Source organism: Martes martes (assembly GCF_963455335.1).
Source record: "Martes martes genome assembly, chromosome: 7".
Lineage (NCBI taxonomy): Eukaryota > Metazoa > Chordata > Mammalia > Carnivora > Mustelidae > Martes > Martes martes.
The window spans coordinates 51049039-51067979 of record NC_137894.1 but is presented as its reverse complement, the minus strand read 5'-3'; the positions used below and the strand labels follow the sequence as shown (position 1 = coordinate 51067979).

Sequence of the window (18941 nt, the reverse complement as noted above, 5' to 3'; positions counted from 1 at the left end):
CCTCACTGGGCCCTTGTTCAACAGGAAGCTGGCTTCTCCCTCTCCCACTCTCCCTGCTTCTGTTCCCTCTCTTGCTGTGTGTGTCTCTCTCTCTCTCTCTGCCAAATAAATAAATAAATAAATATATATATAAAATCTTTAAAAAAAAATACATCTGGCACAGAAAATGAATTTAGAAATGGTCCTGAATATGGCCTCTGAAGCAGCCTGTGATTTGGCACCAGTTCTGCTCAGCCAGTCTGAGAGCAATTCTGCCTGCTCAGGGAACTGGCAAGAGACATGCCCATCAGTATTCCCAGAGACCTGCTGGTTTATCTCAGTAAAACTGCAGAGGCTGAATTAGCCTAGTGATTTGGCTATAGCCCCTCTCAGCCATGGTTTGAGGTTAATCCTGTTTACCTAGGTACCCATCCACAGCCTTGGCAGGGGCCCTTACAGGGACCCTGTGAGAGCAACCCTGTTCCTGCATCTGGTAACAGGCATGCCATCTGCAGACCCCACTACAGAATCTAAAGCAGACACTTGTCTCAGCACCAGCCCTTTAGACCATGGTTCTAAATTTCCCCCATCCAAGGATCAGAGAGGACCCACACCACCTGCCCAAAACCCTGCAAAGAGTCCTGACATCAGTCTTCACTGCAGACCCAGCAGCAGCTACATTATCCAGCTCAAATCTACAACTACAATCCTATAAAACTGTAGAACTGCAGAACTAATAAATTAATTCATTAGAGTTGCAAAATACAAAATCAGTATACAAAAAACCAGTTGTGTTTCTATACACTAACAATAAAGTGTCCAAAAAAGAAATTAAGAAATTATCAATCCCACTTACAAAGCATCAAAAAGAATAAAATACAGGGGCACCTGGGTGGCTCAGTGGGTTAAGCCTCTGCCTTCAGCTCAGGTCATGATCTCCAGGTCCTGGGATCAAGCCCTGCATCGGACTCTCCACTCAGCGGGGAGCCTGCTTCCTCCTCTCTCTCTCTCTGCCTGCCTCTCTGCCTACTTGTGATCTCTGTCTGTCAAATAAATAAATAAAATCTTAAAAAAAAAAAAGAATAAAATACATATGAACAAATTTAACCAGGAGATAAAAGATCTCTACACTAAGAACTTTAAGACACTAATGAAATAAAATGAAATACTAATGAGATAATAAAATGGAAAGATATCCCATGTTCATGAACTGTAAGAATTAATATTGTTAAAATGTCCACATTAATCAAAACAATCTAGCTCCATGCAATCCCTATCAAAATTCCAATAGCACTTTACACATAAATAGAAAAAAATAATCCTAAAATTTATATGGACCCACAAAAGACTCCAAATAACCAAAACAATCTTGAGAATGAAAAATAAAACTAGGAATATCACCCATTCTGATTCCAAATTATATTACAAAATTATAGGAGGCAAAACAGTATGGTACTGACATAAAAACAGACACACAGACCACTGGAATAGAATACAGAGCCCAGAAATAAAACCATGCATATACGATCAACTAAGAATACATAATGGGGAAAAGATAGTCTCTTCAATAAATAGTGTTAGAAAAACTAGATATTATCCAAGATCTATAAAGAACTCCTCAAACTCAATGCACACAAAACAGACAATCATATAGAAAAATGGGCAGAAGATATGAACAGACACTTCTCCAATGAAGACATACAAATGGCTATCAGACACATGAAAAAATGTTCATCATCACTAGCCATCAGGGAGATTCAAATGAAAACCACATTGAGATACCACCTGACACCAGTTAGAATGGCCAAAATTAGCAAGACAGGAAACAACGTGTGTTGGGGAGGATGTGGAGAAAGGGGAACCCTCTTACACTGTTGGTGGGAATGCAAGTTGGTTCAGCCACTTTGGAGAACAGTGTGGAGATTCCTCAAGAAATTAAAAATAGAGTTTCCCTATGACCCTGCAATTGAACTACTGGGTATTTACTCCAAAGATACAGATGTAGTGAAAAGAAGGGCCATCTGTACCCCAATGTTTATAGCAGCAATGGCCATGTTCGCCAAACTGTGGAAAGAACCAAGATGCCCTTCAACAGATGAATGGATAAGGAAGATGCGGTCCACATACACTATGGAGTATTATGCCTCCATCAGAAAGGATGAATACCCAACTTTTGTAGCAACATGGACGGGACTGGAAGAGATTATGCTGAGTGAAATAAGTCAAGCAGAGAGAGTCAAGTATCATATGGTTTCACTTATTTGTGGAGCATAACAAATAACATGGAGGACATGGGGAAATGGAGAGGAGAAGGGAGTTGAGGGAAATTGGAAGGTGAGGTGAACCATGAGAGACTATGGACTCTGAAAAACAACCTGAAGGTTTTGAAGGGGTGGGGGTGGGAGGTTGGGGGAACCAGGTGGTGGGTATTAGGGAGGGCACAGATTGCATGGAGCACTGGGTGTGGTGCAAAAACAATGAATACTGTTATGCTGAAGAGAAATAAAAAATTTTTAAAAAAAAGAAAAAAAGAAAAGAAAAACTAGATATTCACATGCAAAAGACTGAATGGATCCTTCTCCTACACCATACCCAAAAATCAAGTTGAAATAGATGACTGACTTAAACATAAGACTGAAACCATAAGGGGCACCTGGTTGGCTCAGTGGGTTAAGCCTCTGCCTTCAGCTCAGGTCATGATCTCAGGGTCCTGGGATGGAGCCCTGCATCTGGGCTCTCTGCTCAACAGGGAGCCTGCTTCCCCCTCTCTCTCTGCCTACTTGTGACCTCTGTCAAATAAATAAAATCTTTAGGGAAAAAAAAAAAACTGAAACCATAAAACCCACAGAAGATAACATGGGGAAAGTTTCCTTAGTCTAGCAAAGATTTTTTGGGTTTGGGTTTAACGCAAAAAGCAGAGACAACAAAAGCAAAAATTAACAAGTGGACCTATATCAAACTAAAATTAACAAGTGGACCTTTTTCAAACTAAAAGTTTTTGTACAGGAGTACCTGGGTGGCTCAGTCATGAGCATCTGCCTTCGGCTCAGGTCATGATCCCAGAGTCCTGGGATTGAGCCCCACATTGGGCTCCCTGCTCTGCCAGCCTGTTTCTCCCTCTCCCTCTGCCTGCTGCTCCCCGTGCTGTGCTATCTCTCTAAAAAATAAATCAAATCTTTTAAAAAACATAAATAAAATAAAAGCTTTTATACAGCAAGGAAGCAATTAACAAGATAAAAGACAATCTACAGAATGGGAGAAAATATTTACAAACTGTATCTGATAAGGGGTTAATATCCAAAATATATAAGGAACTCATATGACTAAAGCATAACATATATATAAATTTTAAAATGCACTAAGGATTTTTTGGGGGCACCTGGGTGGCTCAGTGGGTTAAAGCCTCTGCCTTTGGCTCAGGTCATGATCCCAGGTCCTGGGATGGAGCCCTGCATCTGGGCTCTCTGCTCAACAGGGAGCCTGCTTCCCCCCCTCTCTCTGCCTACTTGTGACCTCTGTCTGTCAAATAAATAAGTAAAATCTTTAAAAATAAAATAAAATAAAACAAAATGCACTAAGAATTTTTATAGATTTATTTCTAAAAGAGATAATGCAAATAACCAACAGGTACATAAAAAGGTACTCAACATCACTAATCAGGGAAATGCAAATCAAAACCACAAAGGATACTTTGTACCCATGAGAATGGCTACCATCAAGAGACAAGAGCTAACAAGTGTTGGTGTGAATGTAAAAGAAAAGGGAGACCTGGTTCACTGTTGGTGGCAATGCAAACTAAAACAGCCACTATAAAAAACAGTATGAAGAACACTCAAAAAATAAAAAATAGAACTATCATGCAATCTAGCAATTTTGCTTCTGGGTATAAATCTGAAGGAAACAAAATCACCGTGTTGAGATACCTGCACTCCCATGTTTAATGCAGCATTACTTACTATAGCCAAGATATGGAAACAACCTAAATGTCCATCTACAGATGAATGGATAAAGAAGATGTGATCATATATACAATAGAATACTATTCAACCACCAGAAAGAAGGAAATCCTGCCATTTGTGGCAACACACGTGGACCTTGAGAGTGTTAAGCTAAGTGAAATAAGTCAAACAAAGACAAATACTATATCACTTGTATGTAGAATCTCAAAAATCTGAACTCATAGAAACAAAACAGATTTGTGGTTGCCAGGGGCTGTGAGGTAGGGGATATGGGAAGATATCTGTCTAAGGATACAAATTTCCTGTTATAAGATGAAAACATTTTGGGGCTCTAATGTACACCATGGTAATTACTGTCAACAACACTGTACTACAAAATTAAAGTTGCTAAGAGTAGATCTGCAATGTTTTCATCACAAGAGATAAAGAATAATTATATGAGGTAAGGCAGTTGTTAGCTAATGTTATGGTGGTAATCACTTCACAGTATATGAGTGTATCAAATCAATACATAGTACATTTAAGCTTACATATTGTTGCTATATTTGTCAATTATAGCTCAATAAATATGGAGGGGAAATGTTTAAGGAGAAAAGACTACAAAGAAGTACAGATGCTATATAACAGAAAGAGGCAGATTCTCCCTAGTAAACACTACTCCAGCACACCAGCCACCTTGCTCTTCTCCTGATATACCACTGCACATATTCCTAGCATTAGCTGTTCCTTCTACCTGAAATCTCTCTTGGTATCCTCTTGGTTTGTTCCGTCACTTTTCCAAGCAACAGCTCAAATGTTGATATCTCTGTTGGGCTTTCCTTAAAACTCTATTTAAAATTATATTCCTGCTCCATTTCTGGTCCATTCAATTCACACACATCTCAAATGAAAAAATATATATATATAGTGCACTTATTGATTTGATCTTCTGTTGCTTTCCATATCCCATTGAATTGTTCTAGGTAGACAAGAACTTACTCTATTTTGTTTGCCTGGATATGTTCCCAGTGCCTGGTAAGCACTTGATAAATATTTGTTAAATAACCCCATACCAGTCTTAGCACTTAAAATGTCATTTTTCTAATGGGTATGATAAAATTGTGACTGAAATGTCTCTAAACAACAAATTTAAGAATATTGATGGGGAAAGAATTTTCTTTCTTCAAAATAGAAACAGGGAATCCAATGGTGTGTCTTCATATTGTATCTATTACAACAAGCTCTATTACTATTTAATTATTCCCCAGGAACCTTTTGTGCCTGGTGAGAAAAAGTTTAAGAGAAGGTAGGAACATAGTTCTGCAATGTACTAATCCTCAGGGAATAGTACGGCTTGGAATTTCATTGTGAATAAATAAAATTCAAAAACAATCTCACCTATTGAACAAATACTTTAAAAATATCATGGGAGAGGGTTGCAAATCTCAAAAGACTATGAGGCAAAGAGATAAATACAGATAATACCTTCACCTAGGCTTAATCTTAACCATAAATATGAGTTTTGCTGCTAGGGGAAAAAATATTTTAAAATTCACTCTGTACAATTTATGGCAGGTTACAAACTGGATTCTCCAATTCTTCAGAAGTCTCTCACATGTTTTACACTCTGTGGGGTAATATTTTATTCTCCGTCTCTGACCTTTCTTCTTGACACATATCCAAGGAGTGTGTGTTAAAACTTTGCATGCCCTATTACAAATGCTGATTTTCAGCATAAATGGATTTACTGGCAAGTGCTTTCTTCTTGCTCTGAAAATGTAAATATCTGATTAGAATAAAATTCATACAGAAAAGTTTGAAAATATTAATTTTTCTCTTCTTTCCCCATGCCTGGGGAAATACATTTATCTAGTTTCCTATCCCTTTAAAATATAAATATTACTTACAAAAGAGGCCTGGGGATTTTGTGTAAAAATGTGTAACTAATAAATTACTAGAGGTGGATGAATGATGAATTTTGTTGCTTGTTTAACAGAGAAAATGTAACAAATCTCTGATTCCACTGATATCTCTCTCTAACTCATATATTGCTCTCAGTTTTAGTAATTTAATATGCCTTGGTTTATGTGAAACAATTTCTTTTAATGATGAAACCATTCAGCATCTGTGTGCTGTTTCTTGCATTTAGATTTGCTTTGGATTATGACTTAGTACAATTAGTATTCCTGAGAAATACTGTAATAGGAGACACAAACAGGGTGAGTATTGATACTGATTTCATATACCACTGTTAGTGCCCCATTGTCAGTCAAAATATTAATTAAAATGGCTTAGAGTAGGATACCAATGTCAGGACACAGTCCAGAATAAAAAGAACAAAAATAAATGAGTTTTAAAAATTCAATCGAATGAGTTATGAAGATAACCACTAAGACCTGTTAGGCATATAAGTGAGCATTTTCTTAAAGAAAAAAGAATGCAGCAGAATAATTTGTAGGTATCCCATAGATTATTTTAGAAACTTAATACTATTAATTGCCTCTTACATTAATATTAATATTATATTTTTCCCTCTTTGCTTCTGTATATTTTGTCCTCATTATATACATTTAAGTACAATTTGAATGTAGTTAACTTAAAGGCACTCTGTTTTTTCACTTCTAGTGAACGGCCAAGACTCAGTAGCTCCATACCTTGCTGTCTCTATTTAAGATCACATTTAATTCTTTCTCAGATACTGTATCACAACCTCAGCTGGGAAAATCATACAATTATTAAGGATATAAAATCCTAAATAATCTTTTTTTAAAAAAAATATATTATCATACAATAACAACAGATCAAGGGAGAATCTTTGTCTTCCAGGATAAGAAAAAAAAAAAAAAAACTCTTGTATTTGGAGAAATTCCGGTACATGCATTCCACTGCCACCTGATATGATATAATTGCTATGGAAAATAAATAGACTGAACCGTTTAGTTGCATGAAGACTTGATACAGTCTATGTAGTGCCATGAGCAAATGAGTATACATAAACAGCAGTCCTTCCACCTTAGATGCCAAATGTGATAGCCAAAAGTAGGTTTCTAAGGAAAGAAGACATACAGAAGTTAAGTTGTTATTCAATAACAACAAACTACGGGTAATTTTAGGTGCCAAAGTGTGAGGTTCTTCCTCATCTGTGGAGCTAAATCCAACAGGCTGGATGGAGAGGAAAATATTTTTTTTTCTCAAAGATTTTATATATTTATTTGACAGAGAGAGATCACAAGTAGGCAGAGAGGCAGACAGAGAGAGAGGGGGAAGCAGGCTCCCGGCTAAGCAGAGAGCCCCACGTGGGGCTCTATCCCAGGACCCTGGGACCATGACCTGAGCCGAAGGCAGAGGCTTAACCCACTGAGCCACCCAGGCACCCCAAGGAAAATATTTTTTACATAGCAAACATGTCTGGTCACATAATGAACTAACGAACCAGAGAGCTGTTTCAGTCATCACTTTATAATACCATAAACAAGAACAAAATGGAATAGTCCCTGTGCCCTTTCACTATATCTCAGTGAGACAAAACTTTCTGAAATTGTCTTAATATAAATAGTACTTCATTTGATATTCTTACCAATATTACTAATTATGACAAATTAATTTTACATTATACTTCAAAAAGAAATTTCAATTTTGCACTCCTAATATGTAATCCAGTATCCTAACCTAGCTTAATGATTGCTCCATACCATGTTTTTATTTATATTATTATTTACATCTTACCAAAATGAAATCATACTCTTGGGGAACAGGTTATAATGACCACAGTTTTGTTGCTTTAATAGAAACCTCAGTTTATTACTTTATCAAAAAAAAGAATTTGTTGTTTTTAGGAAGAACCAGCGTACCCCGTTAAGGTGCAATAACCAAGTCATCTCCCATGTCTTCCAGACCAATGAATGTGTCCAGCACAGAAACCACCAACTCCGTCAGCCACTTCATCCTCATGGGCTTCCCTTCAAGCCCAGAAATGCAGATCCTCTACTTTGCGCTCTTCTCAGTAGTCTACACCCTGACTCTGATGGGGAATGCAGCCATTGTCTGTGCTGTGCGGTGGGACCGGCGTCTTCACACCCCCATGTACATCTTCTTGGGGAATTTCTCTCTCCTGGAAATATGTTATGTCACCACGACTGTCCCTAATATGTTGGCCAATTTCCTGTCCACAAGCAAGTCTATCTCCTTTGTGAGCTGTTTCACACAGTTCTACTTCTTCTTCTCGTTTGGGTGTGATGAGGGCTTCTTCCTTTGCATCATGGCCTTTGACAGGTACCTTGCCATCTGCCGTCCTCTATATTACCCACGCATCATGACTAAACAGCTGTACACTGGCCTTGTCATCTTTGGATGGTCATGTGGGTTCATCCTCTTCCTAACCCCAGTTGTTCTCATTTCACAGTTGCCTTACTGTGGCCCAAATACCATCAACCATTTTGTGTGTGATCCTGTCCCACTGATGTTGCTGTCCTGTTCTGAAGACACCACCACCCAGTTCATTTACTCTACTTTCAATGCTGTTTTCATGATTGGCACCTTTCTCTTTATTCTTTGCTCCTACGCTCTGGTGATTGTGGCTGTGCTATGGATGCCTTCAGCAGCAAGCAAACATAAGGCTTTCTCCACATGTGCCTCTCATTTGGCAGTTGTCACCCTGTTTTATGGCTCCATCATGGTGATGTATGTTAGTCCTGGATCACGACACCCAGTGCAAGTGCAGAAAATTATAACCTTATTTTATTCTGTGATAACACCCTTCTGTAATCCTCTAATATATAGCCTCAGGAACAAGGAGATGAAGACTGCCCTAAGGAAAGTCTTTGGGACAGAAATACCTGTCCATAAAATATAAATCAGAAGTCAGACTGAATCAAGTTCCACCACAACCTATCTTAACAAAATGTAAGCAAGATAATTTTCTAGAGAATTCAATAATTTTGGTTAGAGAACTGTTACAATAAAGCTCACCACCATCTTAAATATCCATCACTACACGATGGGACTAGTTTTATTTAATAAATAAAACTTTCTTAGTCTCTTCAATAGTTGTTTTTGGGAAAATTGGATAGCCACATGCAGAAGAATGAAACCAGACCACTTTCTTACACCTTACACAAAAATAAAATGGAAGAAGGACCTAAATGTGAGACAGGAATCTATTTAAACCCTAGAGGAGAATGCACCCAGTAACCTCTTTGGACTTTGGCCACAGCAACTTCTTGTTAGACACATCTCCAAAGGCAAGGAAAACAAAAGCAAAAATGAACTTTTGGGACTTCATCAGGATAAAACCTTATGTACAGCAAAGGAAATAATCAACAAAACTAAAAGCCAGCCTATGGAATGGGAGAAGATATTCACAAAGGACATATCAGATAAAGGGCTGGAATCCAAGATCTATAAAGAACTTCTCAAACTCAACACCCAAAACCAAATAACCAGCCAAGAAATGGGCAGAAGACATGAACAGACATTTCTCCAAAGACGACATTCAAATGGCCAACAGACAAATGAAAAAAAAAAAAAAAATGCTCCACATCACTTGTCATCAGGGAAATCCAACTCAAAAACACAATGAGATACCACATCACACCAGTCAGAATGGTTAAAATTAACAACTAAGGAAACAACAGATGTTGGTGAGGATGCAGAGAAAGAGGAACCTTACTACACTGCTGTGGGAATGCAAACTGGTGCAGCCACTCTGGAAAGCAGTATAAGAGTACTCCAAAAAGAGGGCACTTGCGATGAGCACTGAGTGTTGTATGTAAGTAATGTCATTGAATTCTACTTCAGAAACCAATATTGCACTATATGTTAACTAACAAAATTTAAATTAAAAAAGAACAAAAAATAAAAATAAAAACAGTCTAATTGACACTAGATTTGCAGCAAAGGGAGTTAAATCCTAACTAATGTCTGGCCCCTTATATTTACCATCTATCTTAATCTATTAGAGATAAGCAATAGTCACAAAATTCCTAATTCTTAGAGTTTGCTCTGATCTACTACTTAACATGCAACTAAGGTTATTTGTTTCATTAAAATCCTTAGAGTAAAATGCACCATTCTTTGGAGTTAGAGTGATAAGATCACACCTACAAGGTTGGACCTTCTCATGTAGAAATCCTTCCTGTTAGTCACTACCTACCAGTGAAGGAGAGTTTATTTAAACAGTTAATCCCTAAACAAGCTTATGACCTATATTATGCCCTTCTATATTGCTCCAGTTCTGAAATACAAAGTAGATTTATACTTCCTAAGAAATTCAGTTATATAAGAGGAGTTCAGTTTCTTAAGACAGCTTTCTTTTTTTTTAACATGAAGTGGTAATTTTTTAAAAATTTTTTATTTAAATTCAATCTAGTTAACATATAGTGTATTATTAATTTCAGGGGTAGAATTTAGTGATTCATCAGTTGTATGTAATACTTAGTGCTTGTTACATCCAGTACTCTCCTTAATGCCCATCACCCAACTACCCTGATCCCCCCCATCTCCCCTCCAGAAACTCTCCATTTGTTTCCTACAGTTAATAGTCTCTTATGGTTTAAATTCTTCTCTGCTTTTCTCTTATTTTATTTTTCCATCCCCTCCCCTATGTTCCTCTGTTTTATTTCTTAAATTCCACCTGAGTCAAATCATATGACATTTGTCTTTCTCTGATCTATTTCACTTAGCATTATACCCTCTAGCTACATCCATGTCATTACAAATAACAGGATTTCATTCTTTTTAATGGCTGAGTAATACTTCATTTTTATTTATATATATATATATATATAATATATAGTATTTTATATATGTGTGTGTGTATCTATATATATATAACACATCTTTATCTATTCATCACTGATTGACTGTTTTTAGAACCATACTTTATTTCAGTATTTTTGTTCTGTGATGTATTTAAGTATTATCCAAAATGCCTCTAAAGGTCATATCTTCTTAAATGTATAATCTCAATTTTTGATTTGAATATATTTTATTTTAACCATTTGCCATCTATTTTTTCAAGTCTAACTTTCTAAAATGTAATAAAAGACAAAAGAGAAATAAGACACAACTTATGGTGTTACATTTATAAGCTTCAGAATGTCATCCCGTTCACAAAGTGAAGTGTAACTGTAACTGAACATCCTTCAGGAAAGAACTAAGGTTTTGAGGGTGTCTGGTCTTAGAGGGGCAGAATTTCTGGGGGTTTCATAAAAAAAAAAAAAAAACAGACAATTTCTTTGTTCTATTTCACAGAAGCAAAGTGAATTGAGTGGCTGAGCAGATGCCTGGACAAATTACTGATGGAAGAAAAAAACTTAATTAAGAACTTATTTTAGGGGCACCTGGGTGGCTCAGTAAGTTAAGTGTGTGCCTTTGGTTAAGGTCATGATCCCAGCGTCCTGAGATCAACTCCTGCAAGGGGCTCCTTGCTCAGCAGAGAGCCTGCTTCTTCCTCTGCCTGCTGCTCCCCCTGCTTGTGCTCTCTCTCTCTCTCTGACAACTAAATAAATAAAAATCTTTAAAAAAATAACATTCTAAAATATCTTTAATGGAGGTATAAGATGCTAATATTGTTCTGATTATTTTAATTATGAGTCCCCTCTGGGTATTTATGGTTTTTTCATTCTATGGTCATCAAGATTTCTTAGGTTGGGAAAAGAAATGAATCTGTGTGACAATTAATAAAATGTCCTGTTGATTCTTTCTAAAGGTGTGTGGTTTCTGCATTTGTAAGCAACTAAGGTAACAATTAACAGACTCTTTACATATCAGACATCCCATATCCCAGGAAAACTTTCACCTGATATTTCAGGTTGCTGCCACTTATGGAATGAAATCCAACCTGACTAGTAGATTTTGTTGAATTCAGGATTTAATAAGTTAAGAATATTTTGATAAAAGAATTTGAAATCTTTTCTGATTTGTCTATTTAAGAGATGAACTATTTACAAGGATACAAATAAAAGTCTATCCTACTCAATAAATTATTTCTGGTCTTCATAATTTCCCCCTTACTTCCCTCAACCACTGCCAAAAAGTTACATTTTTTTCAAACTATGTAATAAATTCTTACCTCCTCAAATACAGAGGATAGCCCACTTCACTTATTTCGATAATATGCACTATGTGAGAATTTATCAGCCACTGGTCACAGAGATAAATCACTTACAAATATTATCTCCAAATTTTCCAAAATACTTTTCAAGTGATAATTCATGTGAAGTTAATAGAAGAGGGTAGGGAAGGGTCTGCTCAATTTAAAAAAAAAAAAAATTTCTATGGGCACCTGGGTGGCTCAGTCAGTTAAGCATCCAACTCCTGATTTCAGCTCAGGTCATGATCTCAGGGTGTGAGATCAAACCCTCCATTGGGCTCTGTACTGGGCATGGACCCTGCTTAAGATTCTCTCTCTCCATGGGGTGTCTGTGGCTCAGTAAGTTAAGCATCTGCCTTTGGCTCAGGTCATGATCATAGGGTCCTAGGATCAAGCCCTGTGTCCAGGGCTCCCTGCTCAGTGGGGAGCCTGCTTCTCCCTCTGTCTCTTCCCACTCTCAAGCTTGGGCACACTTGTGCTCTCTCTGAAATAAATAAAATCTTTAAAAGACAAAAAGAGGGTTCTACACAAGAATATGCATCCCAGAGTACTATATCTAGCTAGGCTGCTATTGAAAATAGGAGAGATTTAAAAAAAAAAAAAAAAAACTTCCAAGACAAACAGAAATGAAAAGAATTTGCAATCACCAAACCAGCCCTACAATAAATATTGAAAGTGGTCCTCTAAGCAAAGAGAGAGCCTAGAAGTAACACAGACCAGAAAGGAACAGAGACAATAAACAGTAACAGTCACCTTACAGTCAATATAATGGCACTAAATTCATATCTTTCAATAGTTACCTTGAATGTAAATGGGCTAAATGCCCCAACCAAAAGACACAGGGTATCAGACTGGATTTAAAAAAAAAAAAAAAAAAAAAAAAGGCCTATTGACACACTGTCTTCAAGTGATTCATTTTAGACTCAAAGACACCTCCAGATTTAAAGTGAGGAGATGGAAAAAAAAAACAAATAAAGAGAGGAAGTGGAAATATTTATGCCCCTACATGGGAGCAGCCAATTATATAAACCAATTAATAACAAAATCAAAGAAACACATTGACAATAATAAAATAATAGTAGGGAAACTGAACACCCCCCTCACTGAAATGTACTGATCATCTAAGCAAAAAATCAACAAGGAAATAGGGCTTTAAGTGACACACTACACCAGTTGGACATCATAGATATATTCAGAACATTTCATCCCAAAACAAAAGAATACACATTCTTCTCCAGTGCACATGGAACATTCTCCAGAGCAAATCACATCCTGGGTCACAAATCAGGTCTCAACTGTACCAAAAGATTGGGATCATTCCCTGCATATTTTCAGACCACAATGCTCTGAAGCTAGAACTCAATCACAAGATGGAAAGAACTCAAATACATGGAGGCTAAAGACCATCCTACTAAAGAACGAATGGGTCAACCAAGAAATTTAAGAAGAATTTTAAAAAATTCATGGAAACAAATGAAAATGAAAACACAACTGTTCAAAATCTTTGGGACACAGCAAAGGCGGTCCTAAGATGAAAGTATATAGCAATATAAGCCTTTCTCAAGAAACAAGAAAGGTCTCAAATACACAACCTAATCCTACACCAAAAGGAGCTGCAGAAAGAACAGCAAATAAAGCCTAAGTCCAGCAGGAGAAGAGAAGTAAAAGATCAGAGCAGAAATCAGTGAAAGAGAAACCAAAGGAACAGTAGAGCACATCAACAAAACTAGAAGCTAGTTGTTTGAAATAATTTATAAGATAGATAAACCCCTGGCCAGACTGAGAAAAAACTGAGAGCGTTTCCTCTAAGGTCAGGAACATGGCAGGGCTGTCCATGATTACCATTGCTATTCAACATAGTACTAGAAGTCCTAGCATCAGCAATCAGACAACAAAAAGAAATAAAAGTCGTCTGAATCAGTAAAAAAGTCAAACTCTCACTCTTCACAGATGACAAGATACTCTATGTGGAAAACCCAAAAGACTCCACCCCAAAACTGCTAAAACTCATAAAGGAATTCAGTAAAGTGCCAGGATATAAAATCAATGCACAGAAATCAATTGCATTTCTATACACCAATAAGAAGACAGAAGAAAGAGAAATTAAAGAGTCAATCCCATTTACAGTTGCACCCAAAACCATCAAGATATCTAAGAATAAATCTAACCAAAGAGGCAAAGAATCTCTACTCAGAAAACTATACTCATGAAAGACATTGAGGAAGACACAAAGAAATGGAAAAACATTCCATGCTCATGGATTGGAAGAACAAATATGGTGAAAATTATGCTACCTAAAGCAATCTACACATTCAATGCAATCCCTATCAAATACCATCAACTTTTTTTCACAAAACTGGAACAAATAATCCTAAAATTTATATGGAACCAGAAAAGATCCCCAATAGCCAGAGGAATGTTGAAAAAGAAAACCAAAGCTGGTGGCATCACAATTTCGGGCTTGACGCTCTATTACAAAGCTGTAATCATCAAGACTGTATGGTACCAGCACTGAAAGAGATACATAGATCAATGGAACAGAATAGAGAGCCCAAAAATTGACACTCAATTCTATGGTCAACTAATCTCCAACAAAGCAGGAAAGAATGTCCAATGGAAAAAAGACAGTTTCTTCAACAAATGTTGTTGGGAAAATTGGACAGCCACATGCAGAAAAATCAAACTGGACCACTTCCTTATACCACACACAAAAATAGATTCAAAATGGATGAAAGACCTCAATGTGAGACAGGAATCCAGCAAAACCCTGGAGGAAAACACAGGCAGCAACCTCTTCGACCTCAGCCATAGAAACTTCTTCCTAGAAACATCACCAAAGGCAAGAAGCAAGGGCAAAAATGAACTATTGGGATTTCATCAAGATCAAAAGCTTTTTCACAGCAAAGGAAACAGTCAACAAAACCAAAACACAACTCACAGAATGGGAGAAGATATTCACAAGACATATCAGATAAAGGGCTAGTGTCCAAAATCTATAAAGAGCTTAGGAAACTCAACACCCAAAGAACAAATAATCCAATCAAGAAATGGGTAGAAGACATGAACAGACATTTCTGCAAAGAACACATCCAAATGGTCAACAGACACATGGAAAAGTGCTCCACATCACTCACCATCAGGGAAATACAAATCAAAACCACAATGAGATATTACCTCATACAATCAGAATGACTAAAATTAACAAGTCAGGAAATGACAGGTGTCAGTGAGGTTACAGAGAAAGGGGAACCCTCCCACACTGTTGGTGGAAATGCAGGCTGGTGCAGCCACTCTGGAAAACAGTATGGAGGTTCCTCAAAAAGTGGAAAATAGAGCTATCCTAAAACCCAGAAATTGCACTACTAGGTATTTAGCCCAAAGATACAAATGTAGTGATCTGAAAGGGCACATGCACCCCAGTGTTTATAACAGCAATGTCCATAATAGCCAAACTATGGAAGGAACATAGATATCCATAAGCAAATGAATGGATAAAGAAGATGTGGTGTATATATATACAATGTAATTCTATGCAGTCATCAAAAAATGAAATCTTGCCTTTTGCAACAATGAGAGTGGAACTAGAGGGTATTACGCTAAGTGAAATAAGTCAATCAGAGAAAGACAATTATCATATGATCTCACTGATATGTGGAATTTGAGAAACAAGGCAGAGGATCATGGAGGAAGAGAGGAAAAAATGAAATGGGACAAAACCAGAGAGGGAGAAAGACCATAAGAGATTCTTAATCAGAAACAAACTGAGGGTTGCTGGAGTGGAGGGAGATGGGAGGGATGGGGTGGCTAAGAGATGGACTTTGGGGAGGGTATGTGGTATGGTGAGTACTGTGAATTGTGTAAGACTGAAGAATCACAGACCTTTACCTCTGAAACAAATAATACATTATATGTTAATAAAATTTTTAAAAATTGTAATAAATAAATAAAAGACGAAATGATTCTCCCTCTCCTTTCCCCTCCCCACCAAAGAAGTCCTATATTTAAATAAAGCAAGTAATAGGTTATGCCAAATTAAGCATATTCATGAAGGCTTCAACAACATCATAAACATTATGAATCATCAAAATAAATATTTTAGGATGGATCTTTATTCAACTTTGACAGGATAACTTCCTTTTCCCCAAAATCACCTTATTGAAACTATTCCAGTGAATATGTTTTGGGAATAGTCACCTTATCTATTATACACAACAACCCTCTGGAGTTGTTATTATCTGTGCCCTATTTTAAAAAATTGGAAAACTGCAAATTGAAGGATATATCATGCTCATGGATAAGAATTAATATTGTTAAAATATCCATACTATCCAAAGCAATCTACAAATTCAGTGCAATTCCTATCAAAATATCAACATTTTTTTCACAAAATGAGAACAAATAATCCTAAAATTTGTATGGAATCACAAAAGAACTTGAATAGCCAAGCAATCTTGAAAAAGAACAAATTTGGTGGTTTCTTAATCCCAGATTTCAAAATATACTACAAAGCTATAGCAATCAAAATAGTATAATATTGGCACAAAAACTGACACCAAGATGAATGGAACAAAATAAAGAGTCAAGAAATAAAGCTCATACTTATGTAGTCAATTAATCTATGACAAAGAAGGCATGAATATACAGTGAGAAAAAGAGCTTTTTCAATAAATGGTGTTGGGGAAACTGGACAGCTACATGCAAAAGAATGGAACTGGACCACTTCTTACACCATACACAAAATAAAGTCAAAATTGATTAAAGACCTAAATGTGCAATCAAAACCATAAAACTCCTAAAAGAAAACATATTTCTTTTCTTGGATATTAATTTCTTGGATATCAGCCTTAGCAACATATTTAAGGATGTATCTCCTGATGCAAGGGAAATAAAAGCAAAAATAAACTATTATACTGGACCAAAATAAAAAACTCATGGACTTCAAAGGAAACCATCAGCAAAGCAAAAAGGCAACCTACTCAATTGAAGAAGATACTTGCAAATGATTGCTCAATAAAGAGTTAACATCCAAAATATATAAAGAATTTATACAACCCAACACCCAAAATCCAACTTAAAAATGGACATAACACCTGAGTAGACATTTTTCCAAAGAAGACATACAGTTGGGCAATAGACACATGAAAAGACGCTCAACATCACTCATCATTAGGGAAATGCAAATCAAAACCAGAATCAGATTTCATCTCATACCTGTCAGAGTGGCTAAAATCAAAAACAGAAGAAATAACAAGTGCTGGTAAGGATATGGAGCAACGAACCCTCATATACTGTTGGTAAGAATGTAAATTAGCATAGACACTGTTAAAAATAGTGTGTCGTTTCCTCAGAAAATTAATAAGAGAAATACCATATGATCCAATAATTCTACTATTGGGTATTTACTCAAAGATAATGAAAATACTAATTCAAAAAGATACATGTACCCCTATGTTTACTGCAGCATTATTTATAATGGCCAAGATATGGAAGCAACTTAAGTTTCTGTCAATAGACAAATGGATAAGGAAGATGTGGTACATATAAACAACGGAGTATTATGCAGCCATAAAAAAGAGTGAAAGCACGCCATTTCTGACAATGTGGATAAGCCTAGAGAATATAATGCTAACCAAAATAACTCAGAATGAAAAAGACAAATACTATATGATTTCATTTATACATGGAATTTTTTTAAAAAATGAATAAGCCAAGCAGAGAGAGTCAAGTATCATATGGTTTCACTTATTTGTGGAGCATAACAAACAATATGGAGGACAAGGGTAGATGGAGAGGAGAAGGGAGTTGAGGGAAATTGGAAGGAGAGTGAACCATGAGAGACTATGGACTCTGAAAAACAACCTGAGGGTTTTGAAGGGGCAGGGGGTGGGAGGTTGGGGGAACCCAGTGGTGGGTACTAGGGAGGGCACGGATTGCATGGAGCATTGGGTGTGGTGAAAAAACAATGAATACTGTTACGCTGAAAAGAAATAAAACATTAAAAAAAATGAATAAGCAAAAAAACAAAAAGCAGAATAAAACCTATAAATACAGGGAACAAAACTGATGGTTTCCTGAGTAGGGTAGGAAGATGGGAAAAATGGGTAAAGGGCAATGGGAGATACAGGCTTCCAGTTTTGGAATAAGTCATGGGAATAAAAAGCACAGCATAAGAAATATAGTCAATGATATTTTCATAGCATTGCATGGTGACAGATGGTAGCTACATTTCTGGTGAGGATAACAAAATATATAAACTTGTCAAATCACTATGTAGTACAGCTGAAACTAATGTAATGTGTGTCATCTACACTCAAATTTAAGAAGAGAAAACAAACAAACAGAAAAACCCACAGAAAAATTCAATTAGGAAATGACCAAGTACACATATTTGGCTACTTCTCTCTCTTTCACCTAAATTCCACAAGGGACATAGCAACCCTCGAAGTTTTTATATACAGCCTCTTCTGGAAGGCTGTACAAAGATGGGAACCTAAATATTCTGGGCTGTACTGACTAAAGCAAAGCCTGGCTCTAGAGCCCTGGGGCTTACCTGCCATCACTTCGGCAACATCTCACTGGACAAAAAGAGGGCCCAAGAAGATGAGATTTACCCCAGGTGCACCACTTCTTGCCAATGCCTTCCAGGCCCAAAACTAGTTCCCAGAGTTTGAATCCAAACACCTCATCAGGACCTGGTTTCCCTTGGTTACTCCTACCTTAAGCAATGACTTCCAGGCCCAAAGGATATTTCCTCTTCAGTAGAAAATGTCCTGTTTGGCTTCAGTTTAACTTTATCCTGGGATATCCAAACTGGCATTAAAGCTTGGAGATATTCAAACCCAGAGCTTTACTGTATGAGCTCAACTACATACTGACAGGTTGAATAAGACAAATGAGGCAATGAGCTCACTGGCAATATCACAGAGACTCCA

The 18941-nt window shown here is 36.8% G+C and overlaps 1 protein-coding gene across 1 annotated transcript; it reads left to right on the top strand.

The window, feature by feature from the left end:
* Window positions 1–7800: 7800 nt before the first annotated feature.
* Window positions 7801–8769, top strand: LOC308346784 (olfactory receptor 11G2-like; the record flags this gene model as incomplete). The annotated part of the gene is made up of 1 exon (XM_080809826.1): window positions 7801–8769. One exon carries the CDS (start codon window positions 7801–7803, stop codon window positions 8767–8769), a length of 969 nt encoding a protein of 322 aa, XP_080665952.1.
* Between the last annotated feature and the right edge of the window lie 10172 nt (window positions 8770–18941).